We start from the raw sequence: 18,448 nt of genomic DNA, 5'->3' as shown, positions 1-18,448 counted from the left end.
GCTATAAGTGTGGATGGTGCCTGTGTCCCGTGATCCGCAGCTCCAGCGTGCTGCTTGATGATTTCCGGGGTCAGACTGCTGACCACACAGAAATCCACCAATAGCGGCACTTCATAAACAACAGTGTCGGATGACACGGGTCGGAGCCTTTCTGACCGCACATAGACACGTGTTAGAGCCGTGTCCGACCCTGGTAAAGACCAGGGTTCAAAAGCCGTGTTGTTGAACACGGATTTTCTGAGCATGGCACTTTCAAACCGCACCGTGACCCGTGTTTAGGCCCTGCGAATACGGCAATAAGCCGTGTTCGGAGTGTGGTCTGAAAGCGGTATTAGTTTAACCTACGTGCAAATGTGGCAGCATGGTTAGTGTGCTGGTTACCAAGGGTGTAACTCCCAGATGCAATGGAGTCACCTGCCTCCAGGTTTCAAGACCTGAAAGTGCACTTGAATGGAGAGCAGCATCTTTGTGGTTCACAATGGGATCACGGTTTTTCCAACATAGCTCTGTGATTCTATCCCAGGAACCCTAACAACTGCTATAGGGAACAAGGATGGCTCCTGCCTGGTACTCAACTTGCTGCGGCAAGCAACGATGCACGCGCCACTGCTGTTACTATACTGTGAGATAGGATCCACTGGTGAATGCTCATTATGAATGCTCGGGAGTCTGACCTTGACCCACTGGTCAGTCTCACATAGTGTATCTGGAGCCTTACCAATTCACTGTAAGCTCTAGTACACACACACAATTATTTGTTTTCTTTTTATAAATGGAGATAGGGTGTGGGCACCAAACTCCAACTTGCCTCAGAGCGATTGGGAGGAACTTATGCCTCTGCTGGTCACCATTACCCCAACTTACCACTGTAGGTTTTTACGGTTACTGCTATTCTGCCAGCAAACTTACCTGTTTGAATATAATCACAATGGCATCCAATAATTATGTTGTGGTTACTGTATATTAAGTGTTTGCAAGTATTAGCCATGTTGCCACTGTTGTTAACAAGCAAATAGTACATGTAAAGCACTGCAGAATATGTGCATCATTGACCCAATATTTAACATTTCCAAAAACACATGTACTCCATGATTTAAACATAACAATTCAGTCCTCCATTTGTAAAAATCCTCCACTCCTGCAAATAAAGTTTCTCATTTCTTTCTTCAAAGGTTCAAGATTATTGATTGGGAGGAGATCCCAGCTCCCCCGACTAGTATACACATACTTCACAACTTTTCATACAAGAGGGACAGCCACGCGTGCCCAAAATCAGGGTGCATGGCTTAGAGGCAAGAGGCGTGGCCTACAAATAGCATCATTCACACAAAGCCATGCCCCATTTTCACCGCTGTGGGGGCCTGACCAGCGGCTTTGTAAGCTATAGGAATAGACGGTGTGGTTAGGGCGGTCTCCCCAACTTGCCCCCCACCCTGGACACTGCCGGCCCAGAGCGGGACGCGGGAACATCCCCAAAAACCGAGATGTTCCCGCGGAAAGTGGGACAATTGGGATGTATGTTATACAGCATACCCTTTTAAGGCGGTGTCTTATGACTTTATAGGGTTGCCCATAGCAATCAATCAGCTACTAGCGAGAAATGTTACTTTAATGCTGATTGGTTGCCATGAGCAATGCTGATTGGTTGCCTTGAGCAACTTCTCCACCGTTTACTACTGAGCTGCACATCTCCCCCAAAGATGTTATCAAGTTCTATATGTTGAAGCTTTAACGAATGCTGTGAGACAGGTTTGTCAAAAGCTGAGATGGTGATACGCCAACCATGTCTACACGGTGACAGCACATCCGACACGTCATCCCTGGCTCGTGCTTTCCTTGAGAACAAATCCAACCTCAAACCTACACAAACCGCAGGCATGGAAACCGGCCCGCAAGGCAGCTTCTCCGGCCAAAGAGTCCGTACTCCGTACCCGGAAGCGACAAAGACCAAAATGCCCTCCCTCGGGTCGCCACCTCTCCCGGGCCGGCTGCTGCTGGCTGCGCGCGCTTCCTCCCCCCTGACGTCAGAGCGGGTGACGTGTCTCCGAGAGCGAAGCAGGAAGTGAGTGTCGCTGCTGCTGCGATCTTGTATCCTCCTGCGCCGCTGGTACCGTAATGGCGAGACCGCTGTGCACCGCGCTGCTGCCTCTGCTGCTGGCAGCCACCGCTTCCATCCCGAGGCCCACAGCAGCCTTCTACCTGCCGGGCCTGGCCCCAGTTGCCTTCTGCGAGCACGTAAAGGACATCCCTGAGTGTAAGGTGAGCTGTGACTGATGGGCCCTCCGTACACACGTTCTGCTAATGAAAGGATGAACAGCCTGTGATTCCTGCCCTGCACGACAGTACCAGCATGCGCGGCAACTGTATATACCTACCTGTAGCCTGCAATTGCTCTACCTAGAGACGACGCAAGCACCCTGTGAGATTAGTCTGTAGTGTGGGCATCCTGCTGCTGTTCCTGCACAGACTCCTCTATAGTGTATCCTATTCCTTTTAGGATGGCGATGTCCTAGTGTAGGTGTGTGCTCTCATTTTTATTCATTGCTGTCATGTTATAGTGTGGGTTATATGCAAAGTCCTCAACTCCCAGGCAAACGTCATTCAGTCTACACACTGAGCGATATTGTTAAGCTATATTGTTCAGCAACCTCCGTGGGACTCACTGAACATGCAGGTCGTTGGCTATTTAGCCAAAATTATTCAGCAGATTGGGGGGGGGGGGGTATAGTTAAGAAGATGGGTGGTGCCGTGGGAAAATGATATAGTCAGTGCATACACACTAACCAATATCTGTCAGTAACGTCACCCTTTCCGTACATGCAGTAGCTAATGACATTGTCATATTGACCTGTATGTATAGACAACAGAGGCGGTTGTTAATGATATTGAGCGCACACACTGGCCGATGTATAATTAATGATATAGCTAGTGCACATATAATTAGTGATAAAGCTCCCAGTGTGTATGCAGCTTAAAGCAGAGGCTAGCCTGGCTCTGCACAGGTCAGGGGGATGTATCCTGGTGCTCTGGACCCATACAGTCGGAATGCTGACAGCGGTGTTCCAACTGTCAGGATCTTATTGATTTGTACAGAAGTTAGGGGGAGTAGGTTTAGGCTGAGGGTAAAGGCCCCCATACACTATGCGATTTGGTCCCGATTTCACCCGATTCAGATGGATCGGGCAGTGAAATCGGGCCAAATCGCAGGTTTAGACACCCGGTCTGATGCGAGGTCCCGTGTGCATCGGGTCAGAGTCGGGAGATCGGACCGGCTGCACATAAGATTTGCTAAATCTTATGTGGATGCCGGCGAAGGAGTTGGGAAGGGAGCTGTCAATGCTTTGGGAAGGTGGAGGGAGCAGGGGGATGCTTCTAGTAGTGCAGAGGCAGTGGACGCTGCGGTGGACACAGAGGCGGCAGTAACGTAGAGGCGGGCAGGGGGAGCTGTGAGCGTTGGGAAAAAAAGCCCATACAATGAATGGGCAGCCTGTGATTGATTGAGCGCTCTCTCAGCCAGTCAGCAATTGGCCGAGAGAGTGCTCCCACGGACATCGCATCACTCAGTACAAAAAGTATGTGCTGCACATTTTTGTACTGCCCGCGGATCTCGTCCCACACTAATCACTTGCAAAACGCATGTGTTGCAATGCGATTCAGCCCATAATGCATTGCAACGCACGCTGCTAACCCAGTGTGTATGGGCACCTTTAGCAAGAGATCCGCAGGAGAGCGCATCTGACCAATAGTGGATGATTTTCGGTAAACATCAGATGAAATAATCGCAGATTTATCGGAAATTGGCCAATTGTGTTCTAGTGTGTGGGCACCTTTAGGGGTGAGTTAGGGTTGAAATACTTAACAAAATCCATTGAGGTCAGTGGCATATTTATAATGTGTGCACATGGGCCCCTAAACCCCAGGAATTCCCTATTGTGGAGTGTGTGCTCTAGTGCACACACTCCACCATGCTGTGCTGCTAATGCAATCAGAGAGATTAGCACTTGTGCAGTAGGGTCTGAGAGCTCTACTACACGCACCCTCCTACACACTGAACTCATGCGCTGCTCCCGCCAGAGAGGAGGATCTGGCTGGCAGAGACTGCACACGGACCTCCTCCTGCTCTTTTATGATGCCCCTGGTCAGGGTCTTACATGACAAGATTCTGGGCACTGGGATATCAGATACCAGTCCAGATGAGTATCTAAGCAACATTTGGAGGATTATGTAGTGCCGCAAAAACAGTTGCAGGGAATGTGTGTAAAATGGAGTGGATAAGCTGCTCTGAGCAATCGATCATCTTTTATGTAGCATTTATCAGGGACATTCTGTAAAATGAGAGAAGCGTATGTAGGGCAAATATGCTGTATGTGTCTGGTGTCTATTTGAAGCAGTCACTTTTGACACAATTTCTTTTCATAAATCTATTTAGAACTCTGAAATGTGGTCATAAGAAGGTTCTAATGTCCCTCCACACCCATTTCTCAGGTAGTTATTATAATGTGTATGAGAATAAGTGCCTGGCCCAGTTTCTGAAACCTGACCGACCTGTTGCTGAATACTGGTTTGGCAAGTGTCAAACTGTCTAAACAGCATACATCCTTATGGCGATGGGCTACTGTACATACCACTATGTTTAATGGTTTTGTATTTAAAAGGAAAAAACATATTTGGGTTATTCAAGTAGCCGTGGCGAAAAGCTATGTGATTTAATAACCTTTTCTCACACCCAGAATTGGAGATTACCGCACAGAAACCCACTGATTAAGGGTGAACAATGGAATCATTGACTTTTTTTCCATGGACAAACTTCAGATTTTGAAATCTTCTCACTGACTTTAACTTCAGTTCAACATGCTGGTAGTTCCTGCTAATAGATTTAGGGGGATATTCAATCTCCGTCGAGCATCTCCCATGGGGGAGATGCTCGACGGGCCCTATTCAATGCTGTCTTCCCCGTTGGTTTATGTTAAATACAAATTAATTTGTTTACTCACTGTGGGTAACATGTTGCATGCTCTATTTCTGTGTATGGTGCAATAGTGGGAACCTGGCAAGTGAGATTTGGATATGCAGAGGACAAGAGGCTGAGGGGATAGCATTTAGGTTGTTGTTATAAGTAGTGTTATTGGTGAACACTGGTGGCATTGAGGGTTGTTTACATACAACGGGCATACAGAAGTATTCAAAACCACTTGATTCAGAAAACACATTTCAGAGGCGGTCGGCTCTTGAGTGGGAATTCAATTGTTTTTAGCCTGCAGTTTGCTACACCACCCAATGGAGTTATTCATTAAGGCGCTAAGTAAAAAAAAAAGAGGCACATCTACATGAATTTAGAATTTTTTATGCTATTAAGTAGCTACTTCCATTTATAATCTTTTCCACCAACTTGTCATGTCCGTAATTCCCACCAGCATCAAAATATGAATCCCTGGTATCATTTAAAGTCCTAAAAAGTAGATTTAATTCATGTGGCTTTTTTCCACTGAGCCTCTCAATGCATGCAGAGAAATGCAGGTGCCTACTTCAAACACTAAGAATAATGATAATCCCAAAAATTAGAGTGAACGCTACAATTTAACATGGAGTTAATAAGGTTTTGGCAAAAAATGCATTTTTGGGACAATCTATAGGTGCCCACAGACTCACCGATCCCGGTGTGCGTTGTGGGCTTAACTAGCACACATAGCATCCCATCGTATGCCTTGTGCATATGATGTGCATGCAATGCGATGCTATGCTAGAAAAAGCTAGTACAAAAAGTATGTGCAGCACATACTTTTTGTACTGTACAATGGGGTGCCGCGGGAGAGCGCACCCCATCGTATAGCATCGCACCGCCGGGATCGGTGCGTGTGTGGGCACCTTTAGGGCTGGGGTAGCCAACCCTAGTCCTCGAGAGCTACCAACAGTGCATGTTTTGCAGGTCTCCTCACAGAATCACAAGTGAGCTAATTAGCTCCATCTGTGGATCATTTAAAATGTGTCAGTGATTAATGAGTGCAGCTGTGCAGCAGCTAGGTTGTCTGGAAAATGTGAACTGTTGGTAGCTCTCGAGGGCTAGGGTTGGCTACCACTGTCTTAGGGCAACAGCTTTTGTATATACTTTGAGCTTTTACAGCAGAGGGTTGAATACATATGCCAGAAACCTTTATTTTAAAAAATAAAATCTTGGTAAAATAATGCATTAGTGGTTTGAAAATGTAATGTGCCCATACGTCGTCAGGTACAATCCCCTGGAAGTGCAGATCTACCGACAGGATGTGCCAATTGGCGATCCATCTGAGTATCAAGCATGTTAAAATTTTCAGATTCTGCGATCCTTGACAGGATCGGAGGATCAAGATTTTTGAACATGTATAATATCCCTGGTCTCCCAATGCAACCATCAGGGGATTTGGGTATTCCTTGATCCTTTTGGTTCACAATAACAATACTATCTAGCACAATTTATGTGTCAATTATAATACACAAAGTTCTGTTGACTTTTTAGGGGCTTGATACAAGCTGTTGTAATAAAAAAGAAAATACAGCAGTAGTTGCTGTGAATCCTTTGCCATTAAATTAATCTGGTATATGAATTTATGAAGAGCCTAATGCGGGGTACACACCAGGACAACCCACTCACTATGTGCACCGTGAGCGGGTCCGATCCGATGGCGACCCGCACCCGGGAGTATGGTCGTTTCCAGATTCCAAACCTTATCTGAATAACGACCGACCGACCCGCGGGACCACGCATCGGATCAGTATCGGTCCACACCAGGATAGAAAAGGGCCCAATCACCACACAATCTACATCCAATCGGTCGGAATTAGATCTTTCGTCCTGGTGTGTACCCAGCATAACTCTTTGGCACTTTCAAAGAGATACATTATTAATTAATTGACCTAAACAACACTTTACTCAACTGTTGTTAGTAGAGTTCTAATCTTTTCTACAAGACCTTGTAAAAATACTGAAACGTATTGAATATTTTCTGGGGATTAGTAGACCGGCAAGCCAGTAAATCTACCTGCCCCGATCATTTGATTACACTAGAAATCAGTTTGCAGAGTTTCTATAATTGTGACTTTTCGAAGTGTTTAATCAATATCCTTAAATCCATTAGAGAGACATAACCACAAACACTAACATTTTACTTATAATGTTTTGGCGGTACTTATGTAATATCTGGGCTCCCGTTTTTCTTATGAGACCGCATCCCCTCGCGGGACTCGCTGCGCTCGCCACGCTTTGGGCACGGTGGCTCGCTGCGCTCGCCACACTATATAAAATCAACTCCAAGCGTAGTTGGATAGTAGGGGTATGAAAAAATGGGGTGCATTTAACATGGGAGTCCAGTTAATACATAAGTACCGTTTTGGCTTTTAAACTGTGAAAAACAGGCACTTTAGTAAGGGCAAGCATTTTGCCTAAAAATGTGTTTATTAATGACTAAAATACAAATATTAAGTAGGGAATTGAACTGTTTTGTGTGCCCTAAATGCAGTGGATGTCAACTGGAGCAATTCAATTGCATCCCCCCCCATCATATTACTAGGCAGGTATGTGCTCCCTGTGTGAAAACTACTGTCTGTATTTTGTATTGTTACCTACCAGGCTCTTGGGGTGACCAGTGGCGCCGCTGATGGCTGCCTAGGCACTGTGAAGCACAGTGGGTACTTGTTCCCTTTGCGATAACTGTACTGTCTCTGCTTATATTGCTCCCTACCTGGCTGCTGCAACGACCAGTGGCACCGCTTATGGCTGCCTAGGCGCTGTGCAGTTCGGCAGGTATGTGTTCCCCACATGTAATGTCTTAATGCAATGTATGTAATGTCCTCCCCCCCCCCCCCCCCCCCCCCCCCCTCCACACATGGCCAATAAAGTTGATTCTATTCGATTCTATTAATATTAATGAGTACAATTTATGTCTGGCACTATCATGATTGTATTTTTATCATCTAATTAAGCTATTAAGTGTACCGTGTTGTGTGCCAATTATAAACTTGTATTTCTTGCAGACTGAAATCGAGGTGTTTGTGAACCGACTGGACTCGGTAGAATCTGTTCTTCCTTATGAATATGCTGCGTAAGTGTTTTGTTCCACAGATTACTGCAAGATCAATGATATAACTTCATTGTAAAATATGTAAATTGTGCTACTGCTGATTATAATAGATTTCACCTTATTTTTTTTTAGCTTTGATTTCTGCCAAGAAGCAAAAGAGAAGCGGCCATCTGAAAATCTGGGCCAGGTACTGTTTGGTGAAAGAATTGAACCTTCTCCATACAAGGTTGGTGTTTCTTTCTTTAGGTCTTAAAAAAAAAAATTCTAGCCAATTGAATTTATTATACCTATTGTTATTTTTTTTTCAAAATATTCGGCTCTATTGTATTTATCTCCTATACGCTGGGGAGGCAACATTTCTCAAGGAGCAGGTAGTGTCACTGCGGAAATAAATGGCATTTACACAAACATTTGCTAAGTTCAAATGATAAAACAATTGCCTCCACTGTACATAAGGCTGGGTAAATATCAGGCTGACCTGATGTAATGAACAATCGAATGTCATCTCGTTCCATCCTTCATTACAATGCACTGGTTTGCACACAGTAATTATGGTGCCCATACGCTAGTCTGATTTCACCGGATCCCGATGGATTGTGCCAAAAAAATGGCCCAAATCAGATGTTTGACGTTCGACGTTCTCCTCAATGCACACAGACCTTGAGCCAAATGTTGGACCTGCTGTCCGTCCTACCTCCGACTCTGCCCCCCCTCCCGGCGGCGGGGAGCAGGTCGCAAGTGATACATCGCATACGAAAAGACCGCATGCGATGAGGTTCTCAGGAGGGTCTGATGGACCTACACTGCTGCGATTCATCTGTGCAGCAAGGCCGACCAGCAGATGTTAAAATACGAGCTGCGGCAGTTGGGCATACATACTAGACAATTTCTGTTCCGATATGGATATATAATATATATAACGTGCAGATATAGCTCCAGACAAATAGCGTTATTCAATTACCAGTGATCGCAAGTAATTGTCTGGCCTGGGACTATCCCATGCTTATCAGACATTTATTTATTTATTTATTTATTTTTTATTTTTTTCATACAAGCGGAAAAAAAGTCCCCGAAAGCAGCCTGGTTATTGAGCGAAAACAAAGCCGTGTGGCCGAAAACACAGGGTTCACTGAACTTTTGTGTTTTAGGGAGTTAAGGTGTTTTTTTTTTCTCAGGCAACCAAATTGGATAATTTAATTTGAATGAAAGTGAGACTTGTGAAAAAAGGAGGAAAAATAAGCTATTAAAAGTGGATAATTTTTAAAATTAAGTTTATAATTAAAGGTTAGGCCCTTAGTAAATCGAGATGTCATTAACAATCTAGCATTGGTGTTGTCCCTTTTTAGTTATACTTCCTTTGTATTCCAATATCTCACACATGATGGATGAGTCTTTGACCACACATTTTATGTTTAAACTGCAATGTAGCAAATAATCTGTTTGACAGTTTAGAGTTTAAAATTTAAGTTTGACTGATTTTCTGCTACACCTTTGACAACCTAATGGATGATGAGTCCCATTTCATCTTATAAATCTCGCTCGACAATAGTGATTAACATTTGTAAAAAATTTCCATTATTCAGCAACTAAATTTAGGTTATCTGATCTACCTAATGGTGCATACACAATGGGCGTTTTTAGACAAAGAAAAAAGGTTATACAGCGCTAGGTTTGACTGAATAACACACACTACCACATGTAAAAATACATATTTATTAATACATACATAGAATAAAAACAATATATTAGAGAATTCTCGTCAATATAAAATTGAGCAATTGGTGATCACAGCTGTTATTGGTAATCTAACCAATCATTGTTAGTATGAATGCTCCATTGAATAGAAAAGTGCAACAATTCACAGCATCACAGTTTTTTTATTATTACCGATGTATGTATTAATAAATATGTATTACATTTTTACATGTGGTAGTGTGTATTATTATTCAGTCAAACCTAGCGCTGTATAACCTCTTTTCTTTGTCTATATACATTTTTGGGAGATTTACACACTCCCTTTACAGCAGCTATAGCTATACTTGTGGTTCCTACCTTTTTATATTTCTACAATGGGTGTTTTTGGCCAGCATGTATTCACAGCGATGATGCAAAAAATCGCTGGGCTGACATTCGCTCGGAGCATACACTGAGCAATTTCCACGGAAATTGATGGCTTTCCATAGCAGGACGCTATGGAAAGCTAACACCCCGCCGTACATCTGCTGGTAATGCCAGAAGATGAGCGGCGGCTGGCAATGATGCGGGAACGGGCATCAGTGCTCATCGCTGGGCCATACACACTTGGTGGCTTTTGAGCTTCAAGCCGCTCAAATGGCAAAACCACCTGGTGTGTATGGGCCTTTCAAGGCTTTCTTAACCCTTTGAAGTGAATTTGTCAAAATAGGTGTGAAAATTGCCAAGAAGTAACTTTTATTCATCATAATGACCATGTAATGTTTACCCTTTAAATAGGAAATATAATATATTTTTTTAACACATCATATAATTGAATATTAAGAACAAATTAGAGCTAAGCTGTCATTTTAAGTGGATATTTTGAACATCTCTCACAGATGTTGACAAAGGGTTAAGGGCCCCCCCCCCCCCCCCCCCCCCCCCATACACAGGTCGTACTTGTCTGAGGGACAAGTCAGCTCCCAGGGGGCTCCATCCCATTTGGCACTTAATGTGCTATTTTTTACATGCGAAAAATCACATGTGATTTATCGCATGTGCTAAGAGTTCCGCTGCTGCACATGATCTACAGTATCCGATGCGCACGGGACCGCGCATCGCATCAAACCTGATGTGAAACCCCTCCGATTTCATCCGATTATATTGGCCTGATCTGTAATTGGATGAAATCGGACCTGTATATGAGGGCCTTTAGCTTTGTCGGGTGCTCTGACAAGGAGAACTTTAGAATGATGTTGCTGGATAGATGTTTCTTTGCTTTTTTTTTTTAAACGTGGCACTCTTCCAGATCACTCTGATGTGTTGTTGTAATGCTTAGGTGAGTTAATGAGTGTGCAAGCCCAGGAAGCCTTAAGGTGCCCATACATGGTGTGAGGGTGACGTGCCCGCGGGCACCCCATCGCACAGCACATAAAGTTTGTGCAGCCCGTGCTTTTTGAACTAGCTTCGGATAGCATTGCATCGCACGCAAATCGCGTGCGATGCAATCTAGTTCAAAACACATGGAAATATTGTACCGTGTATGGGCACCTTTACATATCATTTGGCCCCCTAGCACATGGGACACTGTGGAGGCCATGCATTAAATGCATCTACTGCTTCAGGGTCCAGTGAAAGCTTTACCAGAGCTGTACAGGCCCTGCCAAGGGACATGGGCCCTCATTCTACTTGATTCACCCTGCTGCGAATTCGCAACGGGGACCGATGTTTTAGATCTGCGCATGCCTTCACTACAGACTCCCACAGAGACTTGCATAGTCTCTGAGGCGGTCACCGGTCCACATGTTTTATGCCTGTCAGAAAATTTCTGATAGATTGAATAGGTTGAATGTAAATTTGACCTAGTCTTTTCAAGAAGTGCTAATATCCTCCCACATTAAATACACCTTTTTTTTTTTTTTTTTTTAATAAGTACCCAACTCAATATTGAGACATCCAGTATCAGTTGAACCAAGTTAGGTGCCACAGTAGGAAACAACAGAATATCAGGACCTACAAACACCACAGATAAACAGAGATGCAAACCGCAATATATCCCTATTGCACTTTCTGACGGCTGCCATCAGGGCTGTAAATGATTCACTTCTGCATGTGGGTTAGTAATTTTAGGGGGTGCCCTCAATGTTGGTAGTTACATTTGCATCAGCGAACATGTTTGTGTGTTTTAAGTAGTTTACTGTTAAATCCTTTTCTCTGTACTTGATACAAGCAAGAACATGACTTGCCTACCTCACACAATCACAATATCTGTTCAAGTATATGTTCCCAGTAGTATTCCTTTCTTCGTAATATGCAAGCTAGCCGTGTCTGGCAGCAATAATTGAGTTTCCTGATTTGGTTTAGTAGAACATTTTTTAACAAGAGGTATGAGGTTTTATTGAAGATGACTGTACTTTAGACAGCAATAATGTATTTATGTGCAGTAGGGCAAGTGGTTCTCAAACTTTCTGCTGTGACAAATATGGATATGGGTGGTTGCGCTAAACAATAAAAATCAATTATGCATATATTAAAACATTGTTTATTAGAAATTAATAAAATACTCAGACTAATGATAATAGTTCACATACTGAGCTAAGTAGCTAAAAAGAGAAAATAGTAAATAAAAATATTAATGTACAAAAAATTGGTGCTCCGGTATTTTGTGCATATGGGGTTATATTCCGAAAGTCACCTCAAATCCAGTTGTGTCCTGTCCGCTTTTGGGCCCAAAAGGATAGTGATCCCAGTGGCAATTGGTGAACAGTAGGATTAGATGGATCTACCACTGTAGTACCTTCGCTAATTGGATGGAGCAGAGTCACTCCACAGATCGATATTGGGGAGGTTGCTGTGACGCACATATGCAAAATAATATTAAAAATGTAAATGAACCATATTGTACCCAAAGCACACACTTCCAGTAGTTCTCTTCATACCGAATGCCCCTTTCTTACCCCCATTCTCTTAAACCATTGTTGTTTATTTGCCATTTATTTCTCTTACTCTTAATCTCCTCTTTTATAGGGATATATTTAATAAAACTCTAAACTGATTCTGTGTTTCTATAATATCAAGGAAAACCGACCTGTGATAAATAAACCCCTAAGTCTCCTGTGGGACCTGAGCTTTTCTTCTTTGTCATCCTACTGTCAATATGTGAGATGAAAAACTATTTCAAAAACACTGCAGCAGGGTATTCATTTCGGACAAACCCCCCCAGTGGTGATTTGTACTATTGCATATTCGTTAACAACTGTAATACATTTTGTTTATTTTGTAGTTTAAATTCAAGGAAAATAAAAAATGTGTGGAAGTGTGTACCAAATCGTATGATACTACTCAAGCACAGAGTAAGCAGATGTTGGAATTCTTGAAGAAAAGTATGCTCCTGAATTACCAGCACCACTGGTGAGTGTGACCAAGTCTGACATTGATTCCCTCCAAATCTCCCTGACACCTTTTACGTTTTCTTCTATGAACTGTTTTCATCATTCTCCTAATGTTGGCACAGCTTCTTCCACCCTTACCATTCTCTCAACATTAGCAATTCCATCATTTTCTGTCTGTACTTCAGGAAGCCAGCCCCTGTTCTGTCACCTGCCCTGCCCTTCTGGAAAGTATGTGGGTGCCGGTAAGCCAGAAGTGACCCCAAGTGAGAATGGGTCATCCAGACCATGGCAAGGGCCCCCCAAAAATATATACAATAAAATCTATAAAGAAAATCCTCTCCCCCCCCCCCCCCCCCCCCCCAAACTAATGGCCAACCTGGACATTAAACCTATCTAACCAATTAGCTACCTTGTTCTAATGACACCTTTTGATATATTGAGCCATCACTAGCACCTTATTTCCAGTACAATGCATACAATGGGCATCATGCCCAGCAATAGTAGCTTTTGTCCAACACAACTTCCTGATGTCAAAAATATTTTTTAAAGCTAGGGTTTCTACAACGCACTTTTGATTTAATATGCCCCATTAACACTCTTCAAAGAATACCCGTTTTTGCCTAAGGAATTAGCTTGCTTATGTTATGATATTGCAGTAGTTACATTACATTACATGCCAGCCATTGCTCTGCCATTTAAAGGCATGTCTTTGTAAAATTTTGATTAATGATTATCGCAACGGGTCTGGGACCTTTAGTTTTTTTGCTTTACATTACCACTCTTACCCTTAAAGTTATGTGCACAAAATTCAGTGATTTCAATTTTTTTTTTTTTTTTTTAATTCCCTATTTATTTCAGGATTGTTGACAACATGCCAGTTACATGGTGTTATGAGGTAGAAGAGAAACAGAAATTTTGTAATCCTGGATTTCCTATTGGTTGCTACATAACAGAAGATGGCCATCCTAAAGATGCATGTGTAATAAATGTGAGTATTTCCCTTATCAAAATTTAGTTTTTACTAGGAATATCCACCAGTTCAATCTCAACACTTTTAAGAAACTGTGTATAATCTATATTACAGGGAGTACTATTTGTTTAAAAACTTGAACTATTGGGGACTGTATTCTTCCTTTTCACATCTATGCATCATTCATCATTCCCTTTTTAAGAAAAAAATGTATTCCATTGTTAATCTTTTTGCCTTGTGCAGAAAGTGTTACAGTTACATATATGTTCTACTGAGTTTTCTTCTTCAGTTATGGGGGCACTGGAGTCACACTGGGGTATAGATGGCGGCACAATAAATTCTTGACTATTTGAAACTTCATTCTTCCCCCTCTATGCCTCACCCGACATCTGTAGCTCCACTGCGCAGAGGTGGCAGGTGTAAGAAGGACACCCCCTTGAAAAGGTTGGATCTCCAGCAATCAAGCCACTTTAGAAGTGCAGTGGCTAGATCACAGTTGTGAGTTTTTTAAGCCCAAGTTGCCATTTTCAATTAGAACCATGGCGTAAAGAGGCTTGGGGGCCATTCTGTGCCTGTATGGAGGGCTTCCAATAGTGCCACAGCCTTGTGAGCCCGACCTATGAAGAAATTTATCTGCCCTTCCCTGTGTGCAGCCTGCTCAACATTTCCTGCTCCGCAGACAGCAGCAGCAGTGTAATTCTCCCTTCAGGTTGAGCTGCATCTGGCTACTTATTCTGCTCCTCTGTCCTCTACAGTAGACTGATTACACTGATGGAGAATTTGTTACTGAAAGGTTTTTAGTTTGGTTGGGGAAACTCTGTAGGACAGTTAGTAACAGTTATCTACTTGGTGTCTTTGTTTTATACTTTTCAGTACTCTGGTGTTTAACTGGATTCAGTATTAAATCCCGGTGGTCGGGATCCCGGCGTTCAGAATCCCGACGCTGGAATCCCGATCGCCGAAATCCCGACAAGGGGGATACTGATTTATTTTGGCACATCTAGTCAGAAGATCTTTCTTTTAGTTATCAATACATGTTGTGGAAATCAACTGAACGGTCTTGTAGAGGCTTGTTCGCTTCTACATGGGTGTCCAATGCCACAGCTGTCTCTTATGTTGATCATCAAGACGGCTCAAAAGTCTACTTGCAAATAAGCAGACAGTCTCCATTCCAGCCACCACAACCGTATTTCTCCCCAGTCTAGACAACTGGAAAACAGACTACCTCAGTTGTGCGTTTCTTCACCCACCTAGATGTCTTTCCGGCTCTGGTGGCACGATTGTTATTAACGGACATTAGTCTGATGGGTCTTGAATGAAACACTAGCATTCTATATTGCTCAAGGACAGGAGACGCAACAGAGGTGCTCTCCATTCCATCAGATTTCAATGTTTCTACTTATGTCCTCAATTCCACTTATTCCATGAGTTGTAAAACGGCTCGAACAGGAACAGGTGACCATAATCCTGGTGGTTTCATACTGGCCCCGTCAGTCATGGTATTAGGACTTTCAACATCTTCATCACGATGAACCTTGGCTCTTCCTTTTTCCTCCAGACCTGCTGCAAAAAGGTGTTTTTCTTCACCCACCTACTTTTTCATATGAGAGCTACATCTTATGGGTTGGTGGTATTCCCAGTGTGGATATCCCTACTATGCTCGGGATCAGTAAACCAGTTTTGAATGCACATTCCCAGCACATGTCATGGACTTACATGAGTTGATTTGAGAAACATCACTTTGTCTTCGTCTTGCCAGTTTTCCTGTCTTTTCCTGAGGGTTTTGATGCAGGCCTGTATTTTGGTGCTGGTTTCCACTTTTTGTTTTCCAACCTCTGTTAGCATTGTTGCCCGACCTTCATGCAGGGAGCTCTAAATTTTCCATTTTCTTTGTGCTAAAGCTCCATGAGATGTGAACTTTCTACACTATCTTCAATATTAACTATTTGAGCCATTGCACTTTTAAGTATATTTCTTTGAAAATAGCCTTTTTTTGGTAATATGTCTGAACTTGAAGATTTGTGGTGTCGTACTTCCTGTTTGATGTTCCATGACAATTAGTCAGACCTCTGTACAAAACCATCCTTTTTCATTTCTGAACTTCACATCAACCAGCTTATAGTGGTTCAGACCATTTCTAGTTGCGCTTACATTTCCCTGATTTTGCTGGTAAGTACAGTATTTTTTTCTGTGCATTGCTCTTTTCCTCCCCCCACCACTTTTTTTTTTTTTTTTCATTAACCTAGCCCTCTCAATTTATTGTTTTTGAAAAATGTGTGTTGTGTACACTTGTAAATATTTATTCAGTATAAAAAAAAAATGTTGTTCTCTTAATGTTTCTGTGGCTTTCTTTGTAAAGATACGGTGCTATTTTGGAGTACTTTGAAAAGGCAAAATACAATGATCTGAGAGTGATATTATTCATTACTGTCAGGCAGATTTAAAATGAATATTAGTGTTTAACTACTTTTTATTGTGTACGCAGTCTGAATTTCACGAGAGAGATACATTTTATATCTTCAATCATGTGGACATAACAATCTTTTACCATATTGTTGAGAATGAGGGGAATGAAGCGCGATTAGTAGCTGCTAAACTAGAACCCAGAAGGTAAGGTGTTAAGCACCACATTTCTTTGCCTGTTAACATTTACTAGTATACTTTACTTACATATGAATACGGTCATTAGTAGCACTGACACTTAGAATTTGATGGCAGATAAGGACCACTTGGCCCATCTAGTCTGCCCATTTTCTATTGTTGCCTCAAACTTTATTTGATCCTTCTTTCTTTGTAAGAAGATTCTTATGTCTATCCCATGATGGTTTAAATAGTTCTACTGTATTCACATATACCACCTCTTATGGTAAGCTATTCCACTTATACACTACCCTTTCTGTTAAGATAATTTTCCTCCAGTTCCCCCTAAACCTCCCATTTCTCCAGTTTCGTGTCATGTCCTCCAACTCAAATACTTGTAATCCTTTGGAGAATGTTTTCCTCCTGGACCTAGTTAAATATGTTTCTATCATAAAAATTAAATAAAATTGGAGGTGCAAGTCCCCCTGGTGCTTATAGTATTTATAAAATACTTAATTAATTGAATGTTTTAATTCTTTATACTTGCAGCAAGTCATTTGGGACCAAAAAAGCAATTTGTGCACTGCAATAACACAAAAACTTTGACGTGCTGGACAATAAATTTAGTAACATTACATATCTTACAGCTCTGGCGATAATATAAACTTTTTGTATGTATGTATGTAGAATCAGAAATAAAGCAGCCCAGACACTTGGAGTACCACCTACATTTCCAAGTATCTATTGAGCTATGGTTTAATTATCTACAGGTGGGAACAAATGACTGTTTTCCCCTTTAGAAGCAATGTGCTGCCCTGTAGACACATCTTTGTGTAGTAGCTTAAACTCAGAAGCTATGGGATCAGAATCAGTCACATCAAGAGAAAAAGACAGCATCTTCTTGGTTTCTCCATTACTGAAAGACACTGTAACTTTAATGAGCCCTACACACAGAGATATTTGTGCCAGAGATTCATAATGGGAGATTCAACATGAGAGATTTCCAATCTCTCACGTCAGGGGAACATATATAAACACCCCCCCTCAAACATATAAGCGTTGGTGATATAGTGAAAAACACTATGGGTGGCTCCAGGGCGGTGAGAGTGGCCTCCTCTGGTGACTCCAGGGCGGTGAGAGTGGCCTCCTCTGGTGGCTTCAGTGATCGCTCAGGAGGCCAACACACACACACAGGGATGTGTATGGCCTTCTGGCCGACCACTATGAATTTACAATCAGGGCGGTCATTAATCGCAGTTCCACACATTTGCATCGTTTTGTGGGCTGTGCACACACAGTGAAGTTTAACCATTTTCCGAGCGATTTTGGAAAATGATGAAAAATCCCTCAGGAAGTGACTGAATATTGTTCTGTATGTGGGGCCCATAAGGTCACAGAAGCCTCATTCAGGAATCTGGCCACTTTCAAGCTGTAAAGTTTGCAACTCCTCCCTCTCTAGCTTGCTTGGAATCAATCTCTGCAAAAAAAATAGATCCTTTGATTAGCCATGTCTCTGGTGCATGGTGCATTGCTGTTAATGCAGTCGGCAGTACGCATTTAAGGCCACTAATTAGCGCTTCTAATACCAGATGCAATCCCATAGAGAGCAACAGTCGGTCAGTGGAAGTCCTTCGCATGTTATTAGTTAAATACAGTACTAGCCTGTGGTGGTACAAGTGATATGTACCGCATAGCTTTGTCTATAAATCATTCATTTATACACATGTGTAGAAACAAGTGATATCCTTATTTGCAAATTTAACCAAGATTACAAATGC

General features: G+C 42.4%; 1 protein-coding gene across 1 annotated transcript in view; it reads left to right on the top strand.

Annotated features, from left to right (window-relative positions):
- The first annotated feature begins 1,759 nt into the window (after window positions 1-1,759).
- TM9SF2 (transmembrane 9 superfamily member 2) overlaps window positions 1,760-18,448 on the top strand; it is a 31,051-nt gene continuing 14,362 nt past the window's right edge. Inside the window, exons 1-6 of the mRNA XM_083168634.1 lie at window positions 1,760-2,259; window positions 8,008-8,075; window positions 8,187-8,280; window positions 13,012-13,139; window positions 13,979-14,108; window positions 16,576-16,700. Coding sequence (XP_083024760.1) covers window positions 2,116-2,259; window positions 8,008-8,075; window positions 8,187-8,280; window positions 13,012-13,139; window positions 13,979-14,108; window positions 16,576-16,700 — 689 coding nt within the window. The 5' untranslated portion in view covers window positions 1,760-2,115. The remainder of the gene's footprint in view (window positions 2,260-8,007; window positions 8,076-8,186; window positions 8,281-13,011; window positions 13,140-13,978; window positions 14,109-16,575; window positions 16,701-18,448) is intronic.

This window comes from Crinia signifera, chromosome 2 (assembly GCF_055691185.1).
Source record: "Crinia signifera chromosome 2, ASM5569118v1, whole genome shotgun sequence".
NCBI classification, from domain to species: Eukaryota; Metazoa; Chordata; class Amphibia; order Anura; family Myobatrachidae; genus Crinia; species Crinia signifera.
The sequence above is the reverse complement of the archived record's forward strand: the minus strand, read 5'-3'. Positions and strand labels throughout refer to the sequence as shown.